Genomic DNA, 15,540 nt, shown 5'->3' with positions numbered 1-15,540 from the left:
TTGTCTTTTGCTTTGAAGATAAGCCACATTTTTTCTGTTTCTTTGTATGTTGAGTAATTTGGGATTGTATCCTGGACATCTTGATTCTGCATTTTGTCTTGGTAATCTACTTGCGTAGACTCTAACTGCAAACTCTCTCACCTGTGGTGGTTGGAACTCAAGTTTCAGTCCATTCCGTTTATTTTTAGCTGGACTCTTTTTGGTCTGTTTCATTTATGCCCAGTTCAGGGGTCACCTAGAAGCTTGGGAAGAGTTTATATATAAATCCAGGTTCCCCTTTCTGACTCTTTCCTTTCCAAGCCTTCCCCTTCACTCTCTAGTGACCCCAGGATTTGTTTATCTCCTTAGGCTGTCTATTGGAGTTTTTACTGTCCTGCACTTTACCCCAACTGCAGCCTGTCCTTAGGGGCAAAGTCACTAAAATGCAACTTGTCCCATGCTGGCCCCTTCCTCAAAGTTTTGACTCCTTTCCAAAATCCTCCTGCTCTGTTCACTCTCAGATAGTTGCCTTTTGTATTTTTTCCAGTTTATTGTTTTATGCAGAAGTGATGGCCTGTTATGAGCTTATTCCTCCATACTGGAAACAGAACCATAGTTTGTATCTTTATAGGTTGTATCTTGCAAATTTATTATCTTCACCTAGCCAGGTTTATCATTCTGAAGTTGGTCCTCTGCTTAAAACTCTTCTCTGTCTCATGAGTATAAAAAGCATTTTTTTTTTCCAAATTGGACAGAACTGGAATTTATGTCAAACTTACATTTTCTTCTAATTTGGACCCCAAACTGACAAAGCCAATGTTCATGTAGTTATTGTGGGAGTGGAGAGGAGAAGAGTAGCCTCAGGCAGAATCAAGTATGAATAAAGCTTTGGCTAACTGGCTCTACCAGGTGTGGGAGAGAACCAATGACTGAGACATACCGTTTGGGAGACAAAGAGCTGTCATTAATGAAGAACATTTTAGGATATGGTATATGTCATTCCTCAATCCGTACCTCAGTCCAGGTGCTTTGTGGCTCTTAACCAGACCTGTCACTCTTGCTGCAGCCCCATTCATTTTCATCCCGCCTGAAATAGAGTAGTGTTCTCCAACAGGATGCACCAGAGAAAGCTCTGTGAGTTTGCTTGCTGCATTGCTGGCTCTAACCCAGATCTGTTCTAATCCTCAGAAAGGCAGGGGAACACAGTCAGGGTCTTGGGTTTTGGAGTTAGGTATACCTGGGTCCAAAGCTTTGACTCTGCCTGTACTAGCTGCTTAATTTCTCTGAGCCTGTTTCCCCCTTTATGAGATGGGCATAAAATTAGTACCCATTTTACAGTGCTCTGAGAATTTGAGCAAGACAGTGCTTGCCAAGGTCTAACACAATGCCTGACACACAGTAAACTTGCTTGGTGAGTAGCAGGGTACTGCACTGTCAGATCAGAGGTGTGGTACTTTGCCATCCTTCTGCTGTGTGGTCTTGGGTATGCTCTTCAGTCTCTGGTTCTGTCTGCAGGAATTTCCACGTCTGGAATGAAGCCTGGTTTGTGCGGAATGACCTGGGCTCTTCTTACAGTGGATGGCAGGTTCTGGATGCCACCCCCCAGGAGGAGAGCGAAGGTAAGCCCCTGTTGGCCTGCTGATGGCCCCCTTCTCTGGATTTGGTTATAAATCCTGATCTCTCAGTTCTTTACAGTGGTGGACAGCAGCACAGAAAAGGCATCTGAGTCTTTTCAACAAAAAAATATCTTCAAAGTAGATTTCCCTCCTAATTTTGCTTGGCCTAGGCTGCTCTTTAAATGCGTGCCACTCATGCACCCACACAGCTGCTGAGCAGGCCCTGGCACATGCCTGGCAGCAAAGGAAAGGAGCCCTGCCTTGCCAACAGCAATTCTCTCGCACCACCTCCGGGAGCCTACCCGCCCCCAGCATAGAAATCTTTTGGCTTCATGTCGCCTTGGGACTCAGTCCAAATTCCCCAGCTCAGCCCAAGGCCTCCACGATCATGGCTGGCAGCACCTCTCTCACCTTCATGCGTGTCCCCTGCCAGGCCAAGCTCTCTCTCGCACAGGTCAGCCCGCCCCTGACCCTGTGCTCCCACGGCTTCTGCTCTCATCTCTGGCCTCTCTCCCATTAGAAGTTGGGTCTCAAGCTCTCTGGGAAGATGTTCTCTCCCCACCCCCCAACCTCCAGAGCATTGTCTGTTACCTTCATTTTCAATTGTTCCATTCAAACTTAAAAAAAAAAGAAAAAAAACTGTAAAAGTAATATGTGACATGGTTAACATTTTTTTCAAACCATTCTAAAAGGACTTGCAATGAAAAGGAAGTCTTACCCCCGGCCCCAGCTGCAGCATCTCAATCAGAAGCCATGAATGTTAGATTGAGGCTGGGGAAGGGGGGTGTTGGGTAAGCCTCCAGATTTTTTCTAGGCCACTGTTCAGACTTTTTACTGCAACCCATTAGTGGCTATAAAAGCAGATTAATGGGGTGTGACCATTGTTTTAAGAAACGAAATAGAATAGCATGGAAAAGGGTAGAGAAAAGGAAAGGGAGAGAAAGTGTCAGGGCGCGCTGGACACAGTAAGAATAAGGACCGTCCGGTGGAACCTTTGTTTCAGGATCATATATGTGCCATGATATAAAATCTACTTATTTCTAGAGGTCATGGTAAAAAAAAAAAAAAAAAGTGGTTGAAAGTTGCTGTCTTTTTATTTGTTTTGTACACACAAATAGACCAATACTCTTCTTTCTATACTGCTGCATCTTGCTTGTTTTCAGCTGGGTGTTTCATGAATGAAACTCTCTCTGTGTCTACATCTATATCCATCCATGTATCTACCTGCTTATCTTTCTGTCTGTCTCTCCATGTACCCATCTACCTGCCTATCTGCCCGAGCGACCCATGCTAGAAAAGGGAGGATGATAGCAAAGGCTTGGGAACCTGAAGAAACAGGGGATCCCTTAGGACTGGGTATTCAGAGAAGTCTTCCGGGAATGGGGGGTGGGGGGGTGGCAAGTGATTTGGGCAGAATTATTTGCCATTGCAGGAGATAACAATGACCCAGGAGGGTCTTGCCGAGTGCCAAATGAGGGGGGCAGACTGTCGGGGTTGGTGGAGTTTGGTGGGGTAGAGGCAGGGGAGTCGGGTGGTTGTGGATGGCCCCCCAGGGGAGCAGACCCTGGACTGTGCTGCTGCAGATGAGCCTGGCTTTGCCATGCCCCTAACCTCTGCACCCTGGCCACCAGGGGTGTTCCAGTGCGGTCCTGCTTCCGTTATCGCTATTCGAGAGGGTGATGTGAACTTGGACTTCGACCTGCCCTTCATCTTTTCGGAGGTCAATGCTGACCGCATCACCTGGATCTACGATGCCTCAACTGGTGCCCAGAAGCGGACTTCCACAGATTCTCACAGCATCGGCAGGTACATTAGTACCAAGGCGGTGGGCAGCTACTCTCGCATGGATGTCACGGAAAAGTACAAGTACCCAGAAGGTAGGAGGGGCGCAGATGGGCTATGCCACCCAGGGCTTGCAGTGGGAAGACAGCTTTGAGGGAAGAGAAGGAAAAATTGCTCAAACTCCTCCCGCATTCTCAGTCAGTTCTGCCTGGATGGTAGGGCTGCTCCCTGGCGTCTAATGCCCAGCTCCCCAGACTGTTTCCAGTGGAGACAGAACTATCACAGGCAGATGCGGTGCCAGCAGACGTTTGCCACAGGGCTCAGGCAGCTGTCAGGCCAGTTCATCTACAGCTGCATCACTTTGCCAATTGCGTAGCTGGGGTGACAGCACCGTGGTTAAACATCACAGGGAGAAACATCCCCCCCACAGGAGACCCCCAAGGGCCTCTAAGGCAGCTGACTCCCCTAGCCTCCAAGAAACAAAAGACAGGAAACATCACCTGGAGAAAGAAATGGATCAAGTCTCCAAAGATATGGACCTGTGCTTTGTGCACTTCAGAGGTCTCCCCAAAAGCCAGGTGGGGTGGGACGATGCCATAAGGACAATGCCCAAGTCCCCGAAATCTTCAGCATCCCCATGAGTGTGGGTCCCCCTGACATCACCTGGAAGGCTCGTTGCTGTGGGACTACCTTTAACACAGATCGCATTTGCTGCTCTATTTCGGAGGTTGCTTTCAGAGTCAGCGACCTCCCTCCCTGAGGATTCTCCGTGGTGACAGAAGTTTTACATTTGAAGGCAATGTTCACTTTTAGAAATAGCCCAAAGCAAATTAACGCTTGGTCTGGCAGGCCAGTCGCCCCTTAATGGCAACAACATTTTGCCCTTTCTAAAATGTTCTGAAATAATTGCTTCAGCTGACTCACGGTTGGTTCTGAGGGATCCAGAAACGAGCTCTCGTGAAGGCACCCACATGCACCCTAAAGTAAACCCCACAGCTCCATGCCCCTGCTGGCTGCTGCTGTTGGCTGCCATTCACAGAAGAGGAAAGCTGAGCACAGGAGACTGGGCCTGACTCCCAGTCCAAGTGGGTGACCGGCTAGTAGCGGTGTTTGTGGGCATTTTGAAGCATGACTCTAGGGTAATAAGGTCGGTGCCCCCACTGGCCCCAGTCCACCTCTGCAAGCCATTCCCACGGTTGGGGTCAGATGGCCCTTCTCTCAGTCGATAAACATCTACTGAGACCTCCCTGAGTGCCTGCCCATGCCTGGTTCCCAGGAGGCAGGAAGCATCCTACAGACGGGTTCCCGCCCTGGCTGAGCTCTAAGACTAGGTGGAAAGGCCACGTGGATGAGCACTCTCAGCAATGTCACAATGTGCAAACAAGGGCAGGGGCTGGGGAACAGATAACCCCAAGCAAGAGGTGAACTCCTGTCCTACCCGTTATAACTGTGCGACATCAAGCAGGATTTTTCTTTTCCTTTTTTTTTTTTTTTTTTTTTTCTCCTTTTTTAGGTCCACACCCGCGGCATATGGAGGTTCCCAGGCTAGGGGTCTAATTGGAGCTGTAGCTGTCAGCCTACACCACAGCCACAGCAACGCCAGATCTGAGCCGCGTCTGCAACCTACGCCACAGCTCACGGCAACACCGGATCCTTAACCCACTGAGTGAGGCCCGGGATCGAACCCACCACCTCATGGATCCTAGTCGAATTGATTTCCACTGCGCCATGATGGGAACTCCTCAAGCAGAATTTTTCAAAAACATTTTATTGGAGTAGGGTTGACTTACAAAGCTGTGTTAGTTTCAGGTGTACAACAAAGTAAATCCGTTCTACGTATACATAGACCCATTCCTTTGCAGATTCTTTCCTCATATAGGTTATTACACAGCGTTGCCTAGATTTCCCTGTGCTACACAGTAAGTTCTTGTTGCTTACTTATTTTATGTATAATAGTGTGGCTATATGAATCCCAGCCTCCTAATTCCTCCCTCCTCCGCAGTGTTTCCCCTTTGGAAACCGTAAGTTTGGTTTCAAAATCTTTGAGTCTGTTTCTGTTTCATAAGTTCCTTTGTATCGTTTTTAATTAGACTCTGCCTGTTAGTGGTCTCATATGAGACTTGTCTTTCTCTGTCTGACTGACTTCACTTAGTATGACGACTTCTAGCCTAGAAAGCCCAGAAGGAAATTCAAGCAAGATTCTTAGGATCTCTGATCCCTCATTTCCTCCCCTGTGAAGTGAGACTAGCCAGGCCTGTCTTCAGTGGGATATACCCGAGCTGGTGAACAGGTGCCAAGGGTGGTGCCAGGTGCACCATGAGGAGTATTTATTAACAGCAGTGATTTTATCAACTTGAACATCTGCTGCCTCATTGGAATGACCTCCCAAAGGGACTTTGGAAGTGCACTGCTCACACGGCTCTGTGATTCCCTGGGGTTCCTGACCGGACTGGTGTACCTTGATTCTGCTTCTTGAGGGCTCTAGCTGTCCCGGCCAAACCTTCTGAGCAAGGGGGAGGCTGGGGAATCCCTACAGGACCCCTGGCGATGCCCAGTCCCCATGTGACAGCAGGACTGATCACCCCACCTGTTGTTGCTGAGTTCTCCTTACCTAATGATGCCAGCTTGTGTCTGAAGGCCCCAGGGAGGAAAAGCTCATAAAATGGGCTGCTAAGCTTTTGCGCAACAACAGCACCAAGGGAGAAAACAGCAGCAGGAAGCTTAGTCTTGAGTAAGCCGGGCAGGTGACCTATATAGGCTTCTAGGCTCTGAGCTTCATTGTGCAAACACACCTGCTTCGAGGTTCTGGGCACAGAGGCTCAGCTCCCAGCACAGCCATCAATCCTGGGTGTGGACTTACAACTTGGCTAGAGCATGGAAAGGCACGAAAAGGAACCCAGCCCACCAGGAGCTATCAGCTCGGGTAATTTGGCTGCCTGCCTCCTTTCTAGTAGGTGTGTGGGAGGAACTTTAACCTACAGGTTCTAGACTTCTGGGGACTGGCCCCCTTTCTGCCCCTAGTTCCCAGATGACCAGTCCCTTGGACCAGCCGCTTCTCCTCTTAGGGCCTTAGCTCTAACTGATGGGCTTGGATGAGCTAGCCTTGGGGTCTTTGCTAGTTGTTACATGTAATTTGTGGGAAAGGCCTCACTGAATTGTAAAGTGCTTATAATAAGTCATCTGGTGCCTTAAAATTTCACAGGTTGGTTGGAGAAGTTGGGGGGCAGGGGTGTAGAATGGTCATTCTTCTTTGTCTACCTCTGTCTGGTTTCCTGGAAGGTCCACACCTTCTCCTTGACAGCGGAGCTTTCTTCAGGTCAAGGCAGGGAGCCTTCTGTGAACTGCGTACTCTACCCTAGCTCAGAAGCTTGGAGCTGGTCCTCTGCTCTTAGCACCTCAAGAGCCATGATTTTTTAAGGCCATGATCTTGGCCATTCTCTGGGGGCTGTTTATATCGCTACTATGAGCAGCACCTCCAACCTGAGGCAGAATCAGAAAACCCATCCTGTAGCTCGGCTTTTGTGTTTTTGAAACCTGGACTCTCTCCACCATGTAAACCAGTTATAACCTGGAACTAACCAGTCACGGGGAGTTCTTGTCAACTGATGGGGACAAAATTTCCACTCTTCCCTCCTCAGAGCACTTTGGAAACAAAGCAGAATAACATGGCAAAGTGCCTTAAAAAAAAAATTTCATGATGTTAATTCTAAATCATGACTTTTTTTCACCTAGGAACTCATTCTAACTTTTTTCAGCTCAGTTTTTGTTATTTTTAAATTATCTGTTTATTCTTTAAGTCTCACAAAGAACCTTTTATTATAGAAGGAAGGAAGGAAGGAAGGAAGGAAGGAATCTAAGCTAAGTAACCTAAGCAAAATCTCAAGCCAATTGTTTGCAGGTGCTAATACAGCTTTCCCTACAGCTCCATGAAAATTTAGGAAATTTAGAGCTGATTGGAAGAGCTGAGCTACGAGCCTCATTGGAGGATGAAATGGGGGCCTGAAGAAACCAGACAGAATCGTCTGGATCAGAATCGTCATGCAGGCAGCAGAACCAGTGTTAGTCCCAGGCCCTCTTTCCAGGCAGGATGCTGGACTTTGTCCAGGTTGCCACCATATCCTTGAGACCCTTCTCTCTTTTCCCAACACACAGGTTCCAGGGAGGAAAGACAAGCATTTGAAAAGGCTCTGGGGAAACTTAAGCCCAGGTTGTCATTTGGCCCAACATCGGCAAGAACTTTCACAAGAGATGAACGAGAGGAACGAGAGGAACGGGAGCCCAGCATCTCTGGGAGGTTCAAGGTCACGGGCCTACTGGCCGTGGGCAAAGAAGTCAACCTGGCCCTGATGCTCAAAAACCTAACGGATGATAAGAAGACGGTGACAGTGAACATGTCAGCCTGGACCATCGTCTACAATGGCACACTCGTACACGAGGTGTGGAAGGACTCCATCACCATATCTCTGGATCCTAAAGAAGGTAACTCATCCTGTAGGTTGCTGGGATACCGGCACCAAAGGTAGCTGGAATTCTCTTGGGTTCGGAGGGTTCCTATTGGAACTGACTCAACTGATGTGGGAACAGCACGTGGCCTCTGTGGTTAAGCCTTGCGTTTGGAAGTTTGGGGAGTTGCTGCCATGATAAACAATGCAAGGCAGGGTGGTGCCAACCAAAATCCCCATACGCCCTAGGAGAAGAAGGTGGGAGGCTTTGGCAAGAAATAGATGCACCGCAGGTATATAGCTCTTTACCCCGGGGCAGAGAATGCTTCCTTATATACTGTTTTTTCATTTAATGTTTATTTTTTAATTGAAGTGTAGTTGAGGTGCAACATTGTGTTAATTTCAGCTGTATAGCAAAGTGATCCAGTTACACACACACACATGCACTCTTTTTTAATATTCTTTTCCATTATGGTTTATCATAGGACAGTGAATATAGTTCTCTGTGCTGTACAGAAGGTCCTGGTTATTTATCCCTTCCATACATACTCTTGTATTTGATCACATTTGACCTTCTAAAAGGACAGAGTTCAGTATTCCCTTTTACAGAGGCAGTCACTGAGGCTTGGAGAGATTAAGGGAGCATGTGTCATAGGTAGCGAGTGGCAGTGCCAGCGTCTTGATCCTAGATTTCCTGATGCTAAATCCATTGCCAATGCCCCATTTTCTAGACTGTGTTGCTGCCACCCCTCCCCCAGGCCCCCTCCCCCCCCCCCCCACCCCAGGTTTGACCCTAGAAGGGCTGCCACAGACCACAGGCTCTGAAAGTCTCACTGCTCCCCCGCACCTGCCCGTGGATGGGTGGAGTTTCTGGATTGCCAGCGACAGTGATGGGTTTTCTTGCGCCTCCGTGCTCCCTAGCGCAGACAGGAAGAGAGCAAGGTGGAGCAGAGGGAAGCTGGGGCTGCAGAAGGATTAGAATGCAGGTGTGCCCACATTCGCAAAATCCTTCAAGCTGTTATGAAAAGTTCGGGCTCACAAAGCAGATTAACAAGGGTGGGGTGACTGTTTGCTTCACATAAGAAACTAATAAAAACTGATTAATTATACAACCCATCTTGAAAGATTTCTGCTGGGAAATTGAGAGGTACTATACCTGTCAGAAGGCAGCATCCTCTCAGGCAACCTGTCTTCTGGCAGAATTTAGTAGGAATCACCCCAACTCCAAAAGCACCTGCCTGGCTGTGATGTACCTTTAAAGCTCAAGGGAAGAGCTATCTTTGCAGGCCAAGAATAATTCACGTGAGAGAAATGGTTTCCCAAAAGGCCCTACTTTGGCAAGAGGCAGCAGAATAAAGTGGGCAGGGGGAGGAGGCAGGGGAAGTGGCCTGATGTCATCACCTACTTTCTGGGTGACCCTGTCAAGATCTCCCCTCCCTTTCTGAACCTCAGAGTTCACTGTCCAAGAGGACGGGACCAGCCGATGAAAGGGCCGGTCATCTCCACATTTGGAGCAGGCTGGGAAAATCCCTCTAGTGCTGAAAGCAGAAGCAGAACTCACTTCACAGCCTAACCTCAAACAGCAGCCAGGGCACCCCTGGACCACCCAGCATGACTGCATGAGGGAGGGGGGTCGGTGGCTCTGCACCCAGAGGAAGGAGACGTCCCTGCTGCTCGTCCCAAGAGTCAGAGAGGAGCCTTGCAGCTTGGGGAGGAGCCGGGTAAAGGGAGAAAAACCAAGGAAGGCCTTTCCATCGGAGGGAACCTGGTGAGTCAAAGCCTGGAGGGGCTGAGGTAGCCAATTTGTCAAAAGGACAATGAGAAGCATGGGAGGGTTCTTTTGAGGGAGAGATGACATGGGTTCAGGGATGCAACACTAGACTGAGGGGTCATTGCAAGACCAGATTTTTTGGGGGGGCGGGCATGGAAGATTTGTGAAGTGGCATGGAAGAAGAATGACACGACATGGGGGAGCAAAAGTGCTTCTAAAGCTTGTCTGACCAGTGTGTGTAGGGGTGTCTTGGAAGCAGGAGCAACCAGAGCTGGGGAGGTGGTTCAGAGGCTGTTGCAATAGAATCCCAGGCTATTAGATGACCTGGGAAGAGCCAAACACTCATTTAGCCAACCCGTGACTTCCTTGGCTAGTTATTACTGTGTTGTCATTACTGTTTTCACCATCGGGCAATGAGTGAATGCTCGTGCTCTTCCCCCCACCACCACCCCGGAAGGAAACGTGCCCTCTGATGTTTTCCAGGCTGGGGAGGAAGCCTCTGCGGTGAGGAGCCCCTTCTCCTGGAATCTGCCCAGCCAGCTGGAGTCCTGGTCTCTCCTAGCCCCGGCACTGCAGCCGGCACAGAGCAGGAGGGTGTTTCCCGCAGGGCCTGGCCAGGGAGGCCTCAGGCGAACCTGGGCTCCAGATATTCCTGGCAAGCTGGCACTGACATAGCCTGGCCTCTGTGCTTAAGGCTTCAGAAGCCAACAACTCCACTCCCTCTCACTCTGCTCCCTGGCTTCTCCTTCCAGAAATACAGCACCCTGTAAAGATCGCATATGCTCAGTATGAGAAGTACCTGAAAGCAGACAACATGATCCGGATCACAGCTGTGTGCCAGGTCACCGACGAGCCCGAGGTGGTGGTGGAGAGAAACGTCATCCTGGACAACCCTACCCTGACCCTGGAGGTAAAGGGGCGCTCAAGGGGTGTCTTCCCAGCCAACCCAGGCTCCCAGACCCCAAGGAAGGCCCTTCCCGGCTGATAGGGACAGAGGACCAGACCCACCTTCGGTCCAGCTTCTGCCCAATGGACCAGCCAAGGGTTCCCCCAAACAGTGTCCCTGCTCCCAGGCTGGCAAGATACCCAGGCACGTTGCCCTGTGGCTTCTTTGGCTGCAGCTCTGGATGCAGTGGGGATGCCAGCAGAGGAGTGGCTGGAGGGGCGCTTCAGCTCACTCGCTCTGCACATCTGCTGCACCCTGGGCTCTGCCAGGTTCGGGAACCACAGAGGGACACAAGGGGTGGGTCCCTGCCTACAGGAAGGCCAAAGCCTAGCCCCCGGACCCATTTGTAGAGCAAATCTTTAGACCCCAGGATTTCAGAATTGTGGACTCTAAGGAGCCTTGTCTCAGGCTTCCACTCCCTGCTGTTTCACACTTAAGCAAACGGAGGTCCAGAGAGAAGGGCGTCGCCCATTACTGCCAGAGCCGGGGCTAGACCTCAGGCCCTTCCTGGGGCATCGGGGCACGTCCATAGCCACATAGCATCCCCACAGTGGCTGAGGGTGAGAATGCCTTCATCTCTGCTCTTGGCTGCAGGCTCTGCTCCCAAGAGCCCAGGCATGGGGGTGCTGGGACTTGCAGGTCTGTGGGAGATCCCTGAGGCCACTCTGTCCCTTTCTCAGCCCCCAGGGTTGCAAGTATTTGTGTTGACTCTAAGTCTGTCCCTCCCCCTCCCCACCTGCCAGACCAGGGTGGAGGCCGCCAGAGCCAGACAGCACAAGTCTGAGCATGAGAGGCTGGCAGGCAGGGACAGGCAGGTGAATGGAGAAGCAAAGGTGGGATCTTCCCAGGGGGTCGCACATGGAGCTTCCCGGCTCAGGCTTCTCCCATCTACTGCCCCAGCTGCCTTTTCTCGTTCCATCCCAATGCCAGCAGCCTCCCCAGCCCCAGATTTCTGGAGGACTTGTGGCTGCCCTGGTCCCAGCCTCCCTAAGCGAAACTCCAGCTTCAGGGGATCCTGATATCAGAGGGCAGGGGGACCCACTCCTGTGCCACTGGCCTGTGATCAAACTCTCCCACTGTCCTGGTTAGTCTGGACAATGCTTCAGAATGGGACATGGTCCACCACCTCCGGGGCTAGGGAGCCGGCGCCCGGACAGCCAGCCTGGAGGAAAGCAGAGAGGGGCAGGGCTTCAGACCTTGTATCCAGGCCCTGCCACTTATTGAGAAGTGGCCAGTTACTGCCAGAGCCAGGGCTAGACCTCAGGCCCTTCCCAGGACATCCGGACACCTCTGCAGCCACACAGCAGGGGAGTCTTTGTTGAAGCCCTGCCCCGCCACCAGGGCCCCAGCGAACCACCCTCAGGGCCTGTGACTCCTACTTCACAGCCTTCGTCTGTGTTGGAGTTACACCTGCATGGTCAACGGTTGGGCTGTGGGTCTCCTACCAGACTGTGAACTCCAGAGTGGGGACCCCGCCCCTGTTCCGGGCCCATCACAGAAACAACCTGCTCCCCAGGGCAGGACTAGAATAGGCTTCTGGGCTCCAGGCTGGCCTTCTTTTCCCTCTGGAGCTCTCACTGTCAACCCGCGCTTGTCCCCTCAGTGTAGAATCCTCTCCTGCTCCCGGGGCGTTTCCAAGAAATGCACCCTGTCCCTGTAGAATGAGAGATAGGTTATTTCCTGCTCCTGAGGTTGCAAAACAAAACATCCTGCATTCACATGATCAGTGTTTAAATGAAGTTAGTTTCCCCCCATCATCCTCAAACGTTCTTACAGTGCTCTCTTTTCTTCAGCAGTTTTGCTCCCCATCTTTTAAATTTCCATATCAAGTCAGCTTTGACTTTCAAGAGGGTAACAGCTTTAGAAAGGAAATCAAAACACACGCAGGCTGGAAATGGTCCATCGAAAACTTTCTTATTTAATCTTCTTAAAAGGCATCTGCTCTTTCCTCTTTTGGGCATCTTTGTGTGGATTTACTCTTGACACAACCTCTCCTTTATTTCAGCCTTAGGAGACACCAGACACTCTGGTCTTGATTGAATGAATCATCACACAGCTTATTTTCTAACTCATGTGGGTGATCTGAACGAAAAGATAAAATGTGGATAAAAATCCCATTCTCTTATCTGGCAATGATTGGGAGTAGGCCTTGAGGACTGTAGAACCTGAACTTTGTTCTGAGGGGTGATGGCCTTCACGCTGGCCCATGACCTACTGACACTCGGACCCAGGTTTCTGGTGGCTTGTATTCTCTCCTTTGAGGGCATGTACAGATTTAGGTCAATAGGACAGGGAGGTACGCAGCAATAAAGGAGAGTAAACAAAACATGAAAATCTCAAATTGAATATCCAGGCAAAAAGTATGGCACCACTTATGTCCCCTTGTGTCCCAGGGGCATTACACTGTGCTTCAGTCTGCAAGTCATGCCATACGCTGAAATGAGTCCCATGGGGGAAACTGTGGTAGAGAGCACAGTCTCTGCATGTTTCAGTTAAGGCACCAGTGCCTGGGAGGCATTGCAGGGCCAGCAAGAAAAGCAAAAGACTCTGCAACCAGAAAGGCCCCGCTTATGGAATCAATCTGAACTGTAGCTCTATTGCTGTAAAAAGGTTGTGGTGAGAATTGGTGGCAAGAAAAGAAAAACCAAAGCAACAAGAAGCAGCCACTTCTAGGGATCCTCAAAAGAAGAAAAGAAATCCACCAGCCACTCAGTTTCAGTATCTATTTCCAAAGGCCTTCTTCTGCATCCATGACCTCATTTGCTTCCTGCTCCTGCAGGGAGGGCCACAGGGCGGGATCAGCCCTCTTTATCAGAGGAGGCAGTCGAGGCCCAGGAAGATGACACATCTACTCAGTCTTGGCTGCTTCCTGGAAGCAAACCTTTGCAAGCAAACAAATAGGCCAGGTTGCTTCTGTGACCAGAAACCAAGGCTTCTCCAGCCCTTGATCAAGGACCTTGTGCAGAACGCACGTGGCACGCAGGGAACCTTTGGGTTCCAGAAAGCTTAGAAGGACATGGATAGACCTGATGTCATCAGAGGAGAGTGGCCTGGATTGAGGCGGGAGGAGCAGGAAGCAGGCGGACGGAGGGGCTGGGGTCTGAGCAGGAAGGAGGCTTCCAGGCCGGAAGGGGAGAAGCAGGACTTGGGAGGAGGAGGTTCAAAGAAAGTACTGGGATTAAGGTAGAGTGAAACATGTTCCAAGCCTCAGGACAGCGCTCCTGGAGCCGGGCAGTCCTGGGAAGTGGGGCCTGTGAACCCAGCAGGAACGTCAAGCATGCCCCGCCTTGCATTGTGCCACCTCTTGCTCTATGCCTGGGTACCCTGTTGGGCATGGGGATGATGGCAATTTCCAAGGAACCCCTGTGTGGATGTCGCCGGCACTTAGGAGGACTAAACAAGCGGTCCTCCCTTCCTTGTGCTCGGTGACATCTCCCCCATCACCAAGTCACCTGCCCAGCCCCATCGGCTCTCACCAAGGACAGGTGAGATGAGCAGCCAGGCCCTGACTCCATCCATCCCTCTCCCTGCAGGTGCTGGACCAGGCCCGGGTGAAGAAGCCCGTGAATGTGCAGATGCTCTTCGCCAACCCGCTGGATGAGCCCGTGAAGGACTGCGTGCTGAAGGTGGAGGGTAGCGGCCTGCTGCTGGGCAGCCTCAGGATCGAGTGAGTCCCAGGCTGAGGGGCCGGTGTGGGATGGTGGGAGGGGGCAGAGGGGGCCTCCCCAGAGCCCCCGGCAGGGCAGACAGAACTCCTCCAGCCCAGGAATCTGCACATGGGGATACGCAGTTGCATTTGGTTTGAGGGTTCACCAAACTTGAACTCACTGGACGGCCAGGTCACCAGGGCTTGGGGCTGGTCCTCATATTTGGGAGAACATGGGACCCCGCTTTCCTCTGCTGAGGGATCCCAGGGCTGGAGGGGCTCAGTGACGCAGGGCAGCAGCCTGAGGCAGCTGAAGGGGCGGCGCCCACATCCAGCCCCACCAGAGCCTCCCCCTGACTGCTCCTTCCCCATCAGCGTGCCAGCCCTGCGCCCCAAGGAGCGGTCCCGAGTGCGTTTTGAGATCATGCCCACCCGGAGTGGCACCAAGCAGCTCCTCGCTGACTTCTCCTGCAACAAATTCCCTGCGATCAAGTCCATGCTGTCCATCGACGTGGCTGAGTGAAGGGCCCAGGTGGCCTCATACAAACTTGGGAACGCAGAGCAGGCAGGGCTCACCTGTGGAGTGAGCCCCCTGCCGACGCTGTCCACCCTGGGAAACCCACTCCGTCCCCCAAGGCGGCCCGGACGCGGCCCTCCAGCCTCCAGCACACACCCCTCCCTCACTCCCAGGCAGGGCTAGCGCCACCCTGGCCCGTGATTTGATCATTTTTGCACATTCCCCGAGCTTCTCGCTGACGCTACCCGTTCTATGAGCCCCACAGCCCCGCTCAGCCCTCACCCCCTCAGTACTGTGGAGACAGAGTGGCATCTGATGCAGCGACCCTCCAAATGGATACGGGGCCTGGACTGATCCCCAGCTTGCAGCTGGGACAATCCTGCTCCTCCCTCAGGCTGCCGAAGAGGTGGGGGGGGGCACCTTCCACTGTGGCACTCACATCCGCACCCTCAAAATAAATGTTACGTAGCGCATGATCACACCGCACCGACCCTACATGACTGCTGCTTTGCCTACAGGGGTGGAGGAGGAGAAAGGGGTGGGCGGGCCATGTCCTGGAGGAGGAATGGCCTTGGGGAGGCTGTGCTCTCAAGTTCAACGTCCGAAAGCAGTGGGATCGTCTGTGGTGCAAAATTAGGGAGACATTTCAGGTCGGTTCAGGAAAACTCTCTAAGATGATGTCCGAAGATACACTGGCTGCCTTGGGAGGGAGCGCCTCGCCCAGCCAGGCCTCAGGCACGCTCTCTGTGGCCAGGTGAACTCTTCTAGGGCCTTCTACAGGCATCAGAGCAAGAAGGGCGTCAAAGTCCACTCTGGAACGGCAAAGTGGCAGAGCAGGTGC

At 51.6% G+C, this 15,540-nt stretch overlaps 1 protein-coding gene across 1 annotated transcript in view; it reads left to right on the top strand.

Annotated features, from left to right (window-relative positions):
• The window catches only part of TGM3 (transglutaminase 3), a 44,301-nt gene extending 29,119 nt beyond the window's left edge, over positions 1 to 15,182 (top strand). Inside the window, exons 8-13 of the mRNA XM_021077597.2 lie at positions 1,495 to 1,598; positions 3,227 to 3,472; positions 7,530 to 7,856; positions 10,343 to 10,500; positions 14,070 to 14,203; positions 14,558 to 15,182. Of these exons, the coding sequence (XP_020933256.1) occupies positions 1,495 to 1,598; positions 3,227 to 3,472; positions 7,530 to 7,856; positions 10,343 to 10,500; positions 14,070 to 14,203; positions 14,558 to 14,705 (1,117 nt within the window). The 3' untranslated portion in view covers positions 14,706 to 15,182. The remainder of the gene's footprint in view (positions 1 to 1,494; positions 1,599 to 3,226; positions 3,473 to 7,529; positions 7,857 to 10,342; positions 10,501 to 14,069; positions 14,204 to 14,557) is intronic.
• The last annotated feature ends 358 nt before the right edge of the window (positions 15,183 to 15,540 follow it).

The sequence above is a fragment of the Sus scrofa genome, chromosome 17 (assembly GCF_054392235.1).
Source record: "Sus scrofa isolate SSC_HxYL_T2T_F1_AM1 chromosome 17, Sscrofa_HxYL_maternal_Yorkshire_Landrace_v2.0, whole genome shotgun sequence".
Taxonomy (NCBI): Eukaryota; Metazoa; Chordata; class Mammalia; order Artiodactyla; family Suidae; genus Sus; species Sus scrofa.
This window is presented reverse-complemented; position numbering and strand designations above follow the sequence as displayed.